The sequence below is a fragment of the Kryptolebias marmoratus genome, linkage group LG8 (assembly GCF_001649575.2).
Source record: "Kryptolebias marmoratus isolate JLee-2015 linkage group LG8, ASM164957v2, whole genome shotgun sequence".
NCBI lineage: Eukaryota > Metazoa > Chordata > Actinopteri > Cyprinodontiformes > Rivulidae > Kryptolebias > Kryptolebias marmoratus.
In genome coordinates, this window is record NC_051437.1 from 15841696 (window position 1) to 15854856 (window position 13161).

At 38.1% G+C, this 13161-nt stretch overlaps 2 protein-coding genes across 3 annotated transcripts in view; one reads left to right on the forward strand and one right to left on the reverse strand.

Moving 5' to 3' along the window:
- Positions 1–13161, reverse strand: part of cacna2d3a (calcium channel, voltage-dependent, alpha 2/delta subunit 3a) — a 114648-nt gene that overhangs the window by 17357 nt on the left and 84130 nt on the right. For both annotated transcript variants that reach the window (XM_017415113.3, XM_017415112.3), the window contains 8 exons: positions 12993–13054; positions 12851–12918; positions 11101–11146; positions 10159–10256; positions 9963–10056; positions 9719–9814; positions 9473–9594; positions 8402–8479 (listed from right to left, as the gene is read on the reverse strand). In XM_017415113.3, coding sequence (XP_017270602.1) covers positions 8402–8479; positions 9473–9594; positions 9719–9814; positions 9963–10056; positions 10159–10256; positions 11101–11146; positions 12851–12918; positions 12993–13054 — 664 coding nt within the window. The remainder of the gene's footprint in view (positions 1–8401; positions 8480–9472; positions 9595–9718; positions 9815–9962; positions 10057–10158; positions 10257–11100; positions 11147–12850; positions 12919–12992; positions 13055–13161) is intronic.
- On the forward strand, positions 298–6263 carry LOC108235239 (leucine-rich repeat and transmembrane domain-containing protein 1). The gene is made up of 4 exons (XM_017415114.3): positions 298–1026; positions 2734–3118; positions 3240–3445; positions 5044–6263. The coding sequence occupies exons 1-4, from the start codon at positions 1020–1022 to the stop codon at positions 5556–5558; spliced, it is 1113 nt and encodes a 370-aa protein (XP_017270603.1). The 5' UTR covers positions 298–1019; the 3' UTR covers positions 5559–6263.

The window sequence follows — 13161 nt, forward strand, 5'->3', positions numbered from 1 at the left end:
TAGTCATCGTTAAAAATGATTCGATCATTCATCTCTTCCTGTCTCTTTGATCATTTCTTTGCTGCATATGAGAGGCAATCGTTTTAGCAGCTAAACAAAACAAAATAAAAAGAAAGAACTATGTAAATTGATGCAGCAGCTTAAAATTCAAACTGTGTGCAAATGTGTGCATTTGTGCATTCCGTGTTGCTGTGCTGGGGGCGTGTTCAGTCAGCCCCTCTGCCCACGGCTTATGCATAATATCATCAGAGCATGGCACACAACAATGGGCATCCGATGTTCACTGTGTGTTGAAGCGGTTGAGTATTTTTGTCGACATTCTGCAATCTAGATCTAATTTTATCTTGTTCGCTTCTTGCCAGAGCAATAGTAGGTGTAACATGATTGTCAGTGAATGTGTTTGCGCTGTGATTTAAGAGGCACAGCTGTCCACAGGGAGATGACACACCAACTCACACACCAATGCAGCTGAGGATAGGGGTGGTGGGGGGGAGCGCAAAACAGATCGAGAGAAATACAGACAGGGAAGGACAGAGTGTTGATTTGCTTTCAGCAGAGGGACAAAAATTCAACTAGATCAGTCAAGAGAAATGGTAGGGTAGACGGAAGGGGTAAAAATAGAGGACATGAAACAAAAAAAAGGGGGTTGAGGATAGTGATAAAAAAAACAGAAAAAGAAGACAGAGGGAGAGAGAAACAGAGAGAGAGCCAGAGCTTCGAACTCGAGTGATTCTCAGACTGGCTGGCAGTGAGCTCTGCGCTCTGATCCGCCTGCTCTGATGGGGTTTCCAACCCTTGCAAACGCTACTGGGGATCCTGAGGGCAACACTTGTTTCTGCAGCTTTTCTTGTTCTCTCTAATTTCTGCCTATTGACAATATCAGCCAACACAGAGTCAGGACGAGCCTTCCTCAGCCTCACTGACGGCAAATGGATCATAAACCGATGACAGACACCGCAATCCAAAGAAGGCATCCAAAAGGACACTGAACGCAAGTGGCCCCAAGACGACTGGCAGATATGAGAGGTAGGAGCTCCATCGATGTTTAGTGTGGAGACACGTTTGTTTGTAAACATGTGTTTGTATATAAAGGTGTGCAGGATTAAGTAGGTTCCTAACATTTGTTATAACTGCTTGTCATAATCAATAAATCACAAAATACATTTCTTTTTACGTATATTAAGTAAAGCAACATAGAGAGTACAGTTTTCTGAGTACAATTTAATGATGCCATTTGAAGTGGTATATGCAGTGGGTTATGTGGGCATGTTATTATAAACTTTTTGTATTTGCTTTGGACTGGAGGGATACAAACAAAAAAGGGGAAAAAAAAGAGACTCTGTTGTGTTGACCTCATTCCATAGCTGATCATAATGCTTCACTAAGCTGATGTGTTTATGTGTGGACTTTATGCAAGTTTATTATTCAGTAAATGCACATAATAAATCGCATGTAATTGGATTGTATTCTTTCATGCACACTTTAATGTAAGAAAAACTGACTCAAAGCTAACACGACATCAAACTAAACTCAACTCAGCCATGTTATGAAGCTTGATGATGAAGATAATACTGTATCACAGACACATTCTAAATGTGTAATTTATATCACGTCCAGTAAAACAGAAAATTATTATTGCAGAACACGGCCTAGAGCTCTTAAAATAGTAGTTTTAAATAGTAGGTTCACAACCTCTAAGAGGTCGGGACCTCTTAGAGGGTTATCAGATCATTTTTGGATACCGAAAATAGTTGCAAAAAATGATCCTTTAAAAAGATTTTATCCGAAAAAATATCCAAGTTCACCACTCTGGCGAGGTGTAAAGAGGATTTGTTGTTAGAACTGCAGAACAGAATAAAGGCATCTTTGCTAAGTGATACTATTCTTAACTTCGAAATTCCAAATGCAAATAGTGTGAGCTGAATTTATTAAGCTGGTGCACGCTGTTTTGTAATGTGCAAGTTAAAATATTTCATAATGTGAAAAGACAAATTGACGACAATTCTAGCAGCGGATGCCGTTATTCAGAAGAGAATGAGACATTGCCAAACCTTTTGAGAAAACACTAAATATATAAAACTTGCAATGGAATTGGAAGAAGAAACTATTTATCTTGTCTTCTTATGAAAACATTCACAGTACAGCTTTTCTTTCTATCTATGATTCAACTTTTTCAGCTTGTTACACTCGCAGCCTTGGGTCAGAGCGGCATTTCATTGAGCCTCGAGCTAGTCAAGCCGATGCTATAAATACAACTGTAATGTTCCAGAAGGAATGGACATGTGAAGTTATCTCAAAGGGAATCAGACACTCAATATGTGCTGCGTATGGATTTGTGTGTGTATGTGGGTGTGGGGTTATGAAGCTTTGGTGAAGTCACCAAGGGTCACTGTATAGGAGGGTGGAAGGGGGGATGTTATTTGTCAGAAGTGGGGGTGTATGTTAGTTAAAAGTTTACTTTTGAAATAACTGGACAAAAAAACAATGTAATTTCTTGTGAGATAAAGAGTGAAATAAAGATGGTGTATATATTCTTGCCAAAAGCTGATTCAAGTGTTGATCTGTCTTGATGATAATGAACATGAAGGCTTAAGGCTGCTGTGTGCAATTATGTAACAGTAGTACAGGTCATTGCTCAGAGGAGTCAAATTGTGATTCAACCTTTAAAACACACTATTTGGTATTGCATATTACTTTCTTATGTTTAATGCAATATTTTGTCTGTCTCCACAGTGATTTTGGTGTGTGCCCTCCTTTGTCCTCTGTCTTTGTCACATGCCTGTCCAAAAGAGTGCAGCTGCAACAGTAACACCAAAGTAGTAGACTGTCGAGGTCGAGGCCTGTATGACATCCCTCGACGACTGAATCCAGACACCCAAGAACTGTATCTACAGGATAATCGTATCAGAGGGTTGGGATCAATGGCTTTTAGGGAAATACCCCTTGTTCGCATACTTGATTTATCTAACAACTCTATAACGTCTATTTCACCAACGGCTCTCCTTGGTCTGAGGACTCTACAGCGCCTCAGTTTGGCCTACAACAGCCTGAGAGAGCTTGACAAGCGACTGCTTGGACCAATACACTCACTCTCTCACCTTGATCTCTCACACAACAGGTTAATCTTTGACACTTGTAAATGTTACCTTGTTTTCTGATGCTTGTGACAAAAATATATATAATATGAGTTTGATGTCAAGAGGCTCACTAAATCTCATCTAATTTGTCTTCCATGTCAGTTTATGGGGTTTACCTGGAGCCATGGGGGACAGTTTGCAGAACCTCAGCTATCTGGGGCTTGCAAACAACAGGCTAACGAGACTGGACCGCTCACTGCTGGAGGCCATGACCCACCTGGACAGCCTCACACTACGAGGCAACCCCTGGAGGTGTGACTGTCAACTCATAAGCCTCAAACTCTGGCTGGAAACCTACCTCTTTAAAGGTTAGACCACCACAAGCTTTAGGCAGTCATTTCTTATAAGTACGTTCATGGACAGCTCATTGCTATATCATGGCAGCATTTAAACTTGTATATATAAAAAAAACAAAAAAAAAAACATTTTTTTTCTTTGCATTTTGCTTAAATTGGATAGTTACAGGAATAAAAAAACACTAAATGTGCAAAAGTGAGAAACAAATAAACATAGATGGGGGTCTCAGCTGCCGAGGGCATTTTCTCCCATGTGGTTTGCACCCTAACCACTCAGGCATTATGGTTTATGCTGCTTGGGTTGTTTTAACACAATATTCTAAAACTAGTAAGTTAAAAATGGTGCAGTCTAAATCTATGCAATAATTTCACTTTCCTTTTTGTAATAACAGTTTGAGCTAAATAAATGTTCTGTTTATATATTTATCATTACAGATAATGACACCATTGTGTTAGGTTTGTATGGAAGTTTTGCTGTATAAAGATTGTGATATAGGTGCTTGTGTTTCTTCCATTGATCAGTGTGTGGCATAGACATATTAAACCATTTTGCAACAATTGACAACGTGCTGTTGAACTATTGAGATTGTTCATTTGTGCAGGAAGCGGAATCATTTTACAATTTTTTTTTTTCTTCTTTTGCTTTCACATACGCTATTACAGTCTGTCACACATGCTGTCAAAGTTTCTCACTTATGCTACTGAAACTGAAACACCCATACAACTATTCTTGTGAACATACATTATCATCATGCCACACACTCACTGTCAGAACGTTAGCATCATTCAAATGATTGTGAGCGTAAGAAACTTTGATAGTACATGTGAGAAATTTTAATTGCATATGTCAAAGACTGTGACAGTAGGTGAAAGCAAGAATCCACTGATTCTCAAACGGTGTTTCATAGGAATCTCCAAAAAATTCTGTGCTGCAGCTCTGATAGCTATGGTACTAGTTTCAACAGCCCGAGGTAGTATATATAGCCAAACCACATTATCTTCTGTGCAAGAGCAAACACAGCATGCACTGAAAAACAAAATTACCACTCTCCAGCAAAGGCTGGGCTTTCACGGACTTACATGGCACGCCTACATGTCTGTGTTACCCTGACAGAAATTCCGTCTTCCAGGATGAAAATTCTAATTACTGCAAAACAAAACAAAGGCAGCAGATCCAAGGATCTGTGTTTAATTGAAAGCTAGTAGTTAATCAAGCAGGAAGAACAAAAGTGTGTGAGGATGAGTTTGAAATGAGAAAGAGACCTAGAGATTTCTAAGATATGCAAAAAGGAACAGGTGAATTTCTTTTCTTTTTTTTTTTGTCCTTCCAGAAGACCACTCATTTGGTTCTAGCGATCCAGCTGAGACCCTATTTGAGTTTTTAATCATATTGCATAACACTATAATCATATTGCTCACACATGCTAATTCTGCTTCTTAATACAGATTGGAAAAAAGTAATGGGCTGGTTTAGGCTCAGCTACAGTAATTACAATTCCCTCTCTGGTCAGCTGCTCAAAAGAAACTGGCTAATATTTTCTGATGAAACATACAACCAAAGTGTTTACACTTGTTTTGATGTTCTCTGTCTCTTTAATGCTGATGTCAAGGTGGCGTGGTGGATGAAGTGCTTTGCACCCAACCAGAAGAAATGAAGGATAAAGACTTGCAAAAAATCCCTTATCAGCTCTTCCATGCCTGTATGACTACAAGCTACCATTACCTGTTTGCCAACATACATCACCTGGAGTCTGAGAGGCTACTGCGAGGCCACACCCATGGCAACCATGCCCATCCTTCCAGCCACTCTTTCCATGTCCCCATGGCAATAGGGGAGGGTTTAGGTGGTGGGGGAGGAGGAGGCGGTGTGACAGAGTGTGAAACTAAGCAAAAGCAACGGCCTGTCAACTTGCGCCATGCTATTGCCACAGTGATCATCACTGGTGTGGTGTGTGGGATTGTGTGTCTGATGATGTTAGCTGCAGCAGTGTATGGATGTGCCTATGCTGCTATCATGGCTAAATATCAGCGGGAGTTAAAGAAGAACGAGGAGCTGGCTGCAGCAAAGGGGGCAGATCATGCCACGGCAGACGAGAAGGAACCACTGGAGAATGCTATTGCCTAAGAGATGAGAACATTTTCTCTGGACTTGAAACCTGAGCCTCATCCCTTTAACCTAACTGTCTCTGGATGCCATGTGTGGACTTGTACTTTTACATTTGCAGAAAAAAAAAGGAGTAAATTATTTATTTTTGCATAAGCTCATCTCATGTTTGTGACTTGGGTAGCTAAATTCTACAGACATTTGACTATGCACTGATAAAAAGAGTATCTTTCACTGTAAGCAGGTTTGAAAGGCAGGGCAAAGAATTCAAACATATAAATTGTTTTATTTGAGAAATGCATATCACAGAAAACTAATTTATATTTATAATTGTATATTTGTATGTATTTGTAATGTAAAACTCTGGAATTTATCAAGCTGATTTTAAATTTTGGCTGTCTTTGTTGTTTCTCAGAATTTTGACTCATAGTTATTCATATTAGGCAGCTGTTGTCAGTTATGTCCTCATTTGTTTGTACCAGTGATGAGTGTTTGAAAACAATGTTGAGATTGTTTTATTTGTACTTGTATGCATGTGTGTGTCTGTGTGTGTGTGTGTGTGTGTGCGTGCGCGCCTGTATAAGGAGATGTATTATGTATGCAAACATTACAGAGATCTCTAAGCGTCTGTGCCTAATAATGTTGAATAGTTTTGTGATAAAAATGTGCTTTCTAAAAAAAAAAAAAAAACATTTTTTTGGAAACTAAGATGAAAATACAAAATTTGTTAAAGCAATAATGAAACAAACTAAAATGAAAAACAAAACAAAACTCTACAATACCTGAACTCAGTCTTTTTCTTCCCTTCTTTTATTTTCTGGTGTGTTTAACAACATTTTGGGTCCCCAATATTATATTGCTGCACAAATCAAAATTTACTCACATTTTTTTAGGAGTTTCAAGTTTAGTCTTGCTTGTGACATAATGCTGGCTACATTATGGAAGTATTGTCCACCAAAATGTATTAAGGCACTTTTATTTAAATACTAATGATTGCTATTGTGTGCCGTTTGCAATAGAAAAACCTTTTATATAATAGTTTTCTTTTAAAAGGTATGTTTTTCTTAAGAGTACTAACCAATTTCCCCTTTTTTGTCAAAGTTTATCAGTAAATGGCAGCTAAATTTTGTTTTACATAAATATTAACTGACACAGAGGGAAAATTCAGAATGGTTCTGGATTATTAACAGAGTTTTAAATTTCCCAATGTACTTTGGAGACGCATATAGATAAACAGATGTCTTTGGTCTTCACGCCTGACTTGACTGGTATGATTTTTGTGTATTTTATGGCAGCAGACTTGCCGCACGTGGCTCGGGATGTGACCACAAACACTGACACACACAAACTGACATGCTGGCGTGCACACGCTTTGTACATACACGCAGAGCAACATTGCAGCGCCAGTGATGTCTGCAGGGCCCGTGGTGTATGATGTCATCAGCCTGTCCTGTTTAGTTAGCGTGTTGGCGTATTCACAAGTCTACAGCTCAGTGGAGCGCAGGGCATTGAAAACTGGCCCTAACCGGCCTACGCTAAATTTGCATTCTTGCCTACATCTCTCTTTCCTTCTGACACTCTTATATAAAAATCATGCTTGCAAACATATATGACAAGCGTGATCATCATTACTGTATATCAGCACCCACTGTAACGACATCCTTCTCAATGATTATCCATTTGTTTGGCAAAGCAGGATTTAAGAAAATGCTAAAATGTTAAATCGGCAATGATAAAACGAGCAGGGTCAAATGAAACTGTGGGCTGGTGTAAACTCTGGGCTGCTTTGCACTGCTTTGCTAGAAATCTGATGCATACTCTTACATACAGAGACTGTAGGAGTGTGTGTGTGTGTTCAGCAGCATTACACAGACTCTCCCATCATTGTCCTTCTGCTCCAATGGCTTCCCCCAGGCAAAGACTACCCACAATGCATTGCATTCATGTCAACATATCCAACCATCGTGAATTTTTTTTTTCCTTTCTCTGCCCTTTCACTTCTTCTCCAATTTTATCTTTGCATTTCCAAAAGATTGTACCCCTCCTCTGATCATAGGTATTCCTTTCGCTGCTTTAACATTTTTCTGTGAGACTGCTGTTAGTAGAAGTCATCCTTTAAAGTTGACAACCGTGTGACCATACAGTATTTATATCAGAGACTTTTTAAACAGCTAGTGAAGGCTGTGCTCCATGCAGTGCTTTGTTTAGACTTTGTGCGGTGGAGAGTAAAAAATTCAACTTTTGCAAGCAACATGTTAATCACTGTTGGACACGGGCCAACAATCTTTAATCAAAAACAAGCATTTTACCTTTTATAACTAAGTGAGTATCATTTTAACATTACTGAAGTCTTCTTCAGCTTTTGCAGAGAGGTAGGTAATGCATTTTTCTAAAAATTAATAACATAAAACTATGTATTTACAATGCAAGTACCACTGTGATGTCAAAGAGTAACATGCACCAAGTTCTATTACATAGAGGTGTAGCATCTATATGAGATGAAGAAGGACACAGAAATGCATCTGTACCACTAAATGCGTTTAATCTGCACAAAGACCAATGTGCAAATAATGTTTATAAAACCACCTATATATTTAAGGACATATACTTTTAGATGAAAATGTCTGTGCTGCATGGTGTGCCTTTGCAGTAGCAAATCTACAATTACAAAAGCTGCACTATTAGAACATGTGGGCAGAAAGTGTTTCAGCTTAAAGGAGGGAAATAAGTAGGGGGGTGGACAACTGGAGAGCAGGAATATAAAGCCTAGCCCTGTGAGGAAGAGAATACAACAGGCTCTGACAGTGTAGAAGAGTGTTCTGTGTGAGAGATGGAGAGAAAGAGCCACTTGAATTCCCACTTACCTGCAGCTATAGGGGATTTCCTCTCATCCAGAAGCTGAATGGCAGTACTGGCCAATACAACACTCTTGTTTTCTGATCCTAAAAAACCCACACGTGTAGGAGGAAAAAAAAAACAGAAGAAACAACAACACACATACACACAGGGTTAAAATTACAGACATATTTTCTTATTCTAGTTTTGAATTAGGCAAATGGTGGTTGGAGCAAGAAATACTGAACACACAAACCAGAGAGTGCTATTTCATCGCAAAAGCTACAACAGTTCTTAGAGGAGTGCATCAAAGGCAAGTCAGGCAAGTAAATAAGAGGCTTTCAGATCACTTGTATTAGCTGGCACTAAAGGAAAGCCTGCGGCTGAGAACAAATTCTTCCTTTGGAGGGCAGAGCATTTCTTAGAGACACTGTTAAACTAAATATATGTCAGATGCTTGTGTGTAAGTGTGTCCTTTCAGAACTGCGTGTTCTCGGCAAGTGGATGTGGTAAAAGGTGAACCTCTTCCTATCACATATCTTATTTCAACCCTCAGAAATGGCCTCATCCACATCTGCACAGGCTAAATTTAACAAAGGACAAAAGACAGACATAAATACATGACCACAGATAATGAGTCAATGAAGACGAAAAAAATGCCACAAGGCTTTTCAAGATTTTGCTAAAAATGAAACTGTTTTGCTAAATAACATATTTTACAATGTCATATATGATATTATAAAATATGATATAATGCAATCAAATACAATATATAGAAAATTTGTTTTGGATACATTTTTGTCTAAATGGCTGCCTAAAAAAATACAACTATCTTCAACAAAAGAAATATAATTAACTAGTAAGAAACACTGGATATAAAAAAAAACATAAAACCAATATTGCACAGCCCTTACAACAGTACCAAAAGATCACAGCTTGTTTAGCCTGTGAGGATAGTTTTTAATGCTTTAATTGAAGTTCGAAGAAATTAAAACATGAATAAGTATTTGTTACTTAATGCAACCATAAATGATTGAAATGTTTGGCCAATTTATATCCCTGTATTAGAATTATTGTATGATCAAAAACAAATAACTAACCTGTGTTGAAAGGCAGAGAGTAGATAAAGGTTCCAGGAACCTGTTCTGCCGCTCTCTTATACCACAGAGGAAAGTGATCGGCATTGAACACCCCTTCTTTGTCTTCAGCTGTTAGGAAGTCTCTTGGGGCAGATAAGAGACAATGATGCACACATAAAACAACTGAGCTGAAGAACAGCGACAACCTGCAACATTCAGTGCGTAGTTCATTTGGTGTGTACATATTCAAATATTTGGCTTACTTACTGGTTTGTAAGTTCATCAGGCAACACAAACAGATTAATTCTGGACAGTCCTGTTCTTGTGCCCAGGTAGGCTATCTCCACACCTTTGTCAGAGTTCCTGTGTATTGAGACAAACTCAAAGTGACCTGCCTTTGTGGACGATTGTCTAATTGGTACAAACATACTATCGCAAAATATTTTGGCTGAGGGTGACATGACTTATACAAGATTTATCTAACAACTTTTGAATGAAGATGGTGACATACTCCGACTTATTGAGCACAAGGCTGGTCCAGTAGGCTTCCAGTGGAGCAGTCACCACAGCGTCAAACAGAACTTCCTGAATCAGCTCCTTGTCACCTTCACATTTGACACAGAAACTAGTGTTACAAAAAAAAAAAAAAAAACAGGAGCCAAACCAGTTACAGCAAAAATACAAAACTTTAGAAGTGTATAGCTTACATTGCAAATGGGGTTCATGTCCGCTGAGGTAAATCTTTATTGCTTCTATTTGGGACAAATAACGGTGCTCAGGGTGCTCATCTGTGTTGCAGTATGTCCTATAGCATGACAAGAATTGCACAAATGATACACAGTTCTAGTTAGCTCCGGTTAAGCTTTTTTTATACTCATTTCTAAACTGGGAACCCTTCTGACACTCTTCTCAATTTAGTTTTTATAAAGTTTAGAGTGTTAGAGCTGTATTTTGAAAATATCTGAGACTTCAGCCATTAATGTCTAGATAAATAATAATAATTAAAAAGATGGTTAACATCTTATTATTATTATTATTATTATTATTATTATTATTATTATTATTATTATTATTATTATTACTATTCACACATACTATTACTATTATTATTACTGGGCGGCAGTGGCTCAGGAGGTAGGGGTTTGACCTGTAATCGGAGGGTTGCTGGTTCAAGCCCCTGCTCCGGCTGTCTCAGCCGTTGTGTCCTTGGGCAAGACACTTCACCCGCCTCGCCTACTGGTGGTGGTCAGAGGGCTCGGTGGCGCTGGTGTGATGGCAGCCTCACTTCTGTCAGCCCGCCCCAGGGCAGCTGTGGCTACATTGTAGCTTACTGTCATCAGTGTGTGAATGTGTGGATGAATGGGTGAATGATTGTAGTGTAAAGCGCTTTGGGGTCCTTGGACTAGATAAAGCGCTATATAAGTGCAAGCCATTATATAAGTTGGAAAAATATTTTCTGTAATTTACGAGAATACTGCTTTCTGACACAGGTCACCACAATATTTGTTAAACAACTCACAGCCTTTGTATTTCCTCAAAATTAAAACCGATTGATTTCAGAATTAGGCTGTATATTCTGGATTTGGTCCCAAAAATTCCTATAACTTGAGGAGGGGGTTTTATATAACATGGTCATCATATACGTTTACCATTCGTCTGCCAGAGCTACATCGGGATGCTCTAAGTCATGTAGTCCTGTAACAAAAAGATAACAGAATGTCTCATAACAAATAAACAAAAGTCTCTATTATTAATTCATGACAGCCATTTACATTTCCGATGCAGACTAACTTAAACACACACAGGGGTTGAAAAATGCGTTTTTTGAATGGATGTGACAGGTCTGATTAGATCAGGAAGAGCCAAGTCATGCTCAGAGAGCTCTGCATGATGGACATGTTTAGAGAAACACACAGACACCGCCACATGAATATTAACACTCATGAGGCTTGACAGGAAAATATACATATGAACACGCAGGTCCAGACGGACACTTCAAGACAGAGGTGTGTCTAAAAATTAAACCTTCAGCTAATGTTCAACCTGACTAATGCTTCAAAAAACTTCATGCTCTCTGTTTCAAGCATTTATTAAGTTAAAACTTTCACAACAAACTGATTTTCAAGTTTCACAGGCAACGATGGTGTCAACACTTTCTGCAAATTATTATCATCAAATGCAGAAAACTTTGGAGAAGTCATCTAAGGTAGAGGAAACTATTATTATTCCACATGTCGTCACTGTTTGGTCAAAATCCAGCATTTCCATTTTTTCATCTTTTTTATGTTTTTGCATAAATCAACACCTCAGGTCATCCTTCACGTTCGTCTGTGGTTTTATGGATGGCTAACCAATGAAAAATGTCCAAAAGAGCCTGTGAACTTTTGACAACACTGTTAATTTAATGGAAAAGAAAAGTGTTTTCTTCATTTCCTGAAGAGTTGTGTTTTTGGAGCTACAGGGTTTCGGCCAGAGAGCAACAATATTAAACATTCCTTAATGAAACTCAAGCTTGTTCTTTTGAAATTGTAATGTTGCAAAGGGAATTGTTTTTCCTGGAATTTGTGAGTTCTATAAACCTTACACCACCACTTTTACATTAGACAAACATTAACATAAAAATCTGGTTATTTTCATTGAAGACAGATTCATCTGCAGTCTGTTCGTTACCAGTAATACTTCTTATCAACACATTTTGCAAAACAGAATGCAATAAGTATAACCAACTAGAGAAACTGACACCTTTAAAGAGGTTCAAGCAAATGCCTTTTTTTATTTTTACACTGTCTTACTTTGCTAACACATAAATATATGTTATAAGATTTATGTGTACCATTACTGAATGCAAACTGCAATAGTTTTTAAATTGAGTTTGCCTGAATCACTATGATTTTTTGTTTTAATGATAATGTTGTTTTAACACAACTAAAATTTGTTTTAAAACTGATCCTGCTTTGACAAGCCATTTGTTTCTCTCCCTCAAGAGATCTGCCTGATATTCTAAGTTGATAACACTTTAAGCAATTTCTAGTGCAGGTAAGATACTGATTACAGACAACAGCAACAACAACAACAACAGACCTAAGTCTTTAAAGGAAAAGTGTATGGTGGTAGGCTCATATTTGAAATTACAAAAAGAAGCATATACAGCTTTTTTTCTGGAAGCTGTATTATTTTATTATATGTCTGTAATATATATGTGTGTGTGTGTATATTTATATTAGTATATATTACCAAGTCATACTTTTAGTGTGTGTTTGAGTGTTGGGATACCATTTCAAAATCTACAAACTACCACACAAAAAAAGAAGAAAGAACTGCTTTTTCACTTAAGAAAACAGTAACAAGTCGAACAAAAGTAAAACGTTTAAAGATGAAAAAGAGAAGAAGATTCCCTACCTTCCTCTACAGTAACATTTCCTCTGAAGAAAAATTTCCCATGGCCTCTGGAAAGAGCTACTCCTAGGCTATAAATAAGTAAAGTGAGGCATTTCTGTTTGCCTTTAATACTGGTTTAGATAAATGTGTCTGTACTTCTTACCTAAATGGAGTCCCTTTGATGTCTGTGTAGTAGTAATCATTGTGCAAAATCAGAACCCGTTTCTGAAATAGAAAGAGTAATACACCGTCAGGCACTCCAGTAATTATTTGGTGGTGTAACAGCGCATATCTGATGTGATTCCCTGCAATGTGGCTCCATCTAGTGGTAC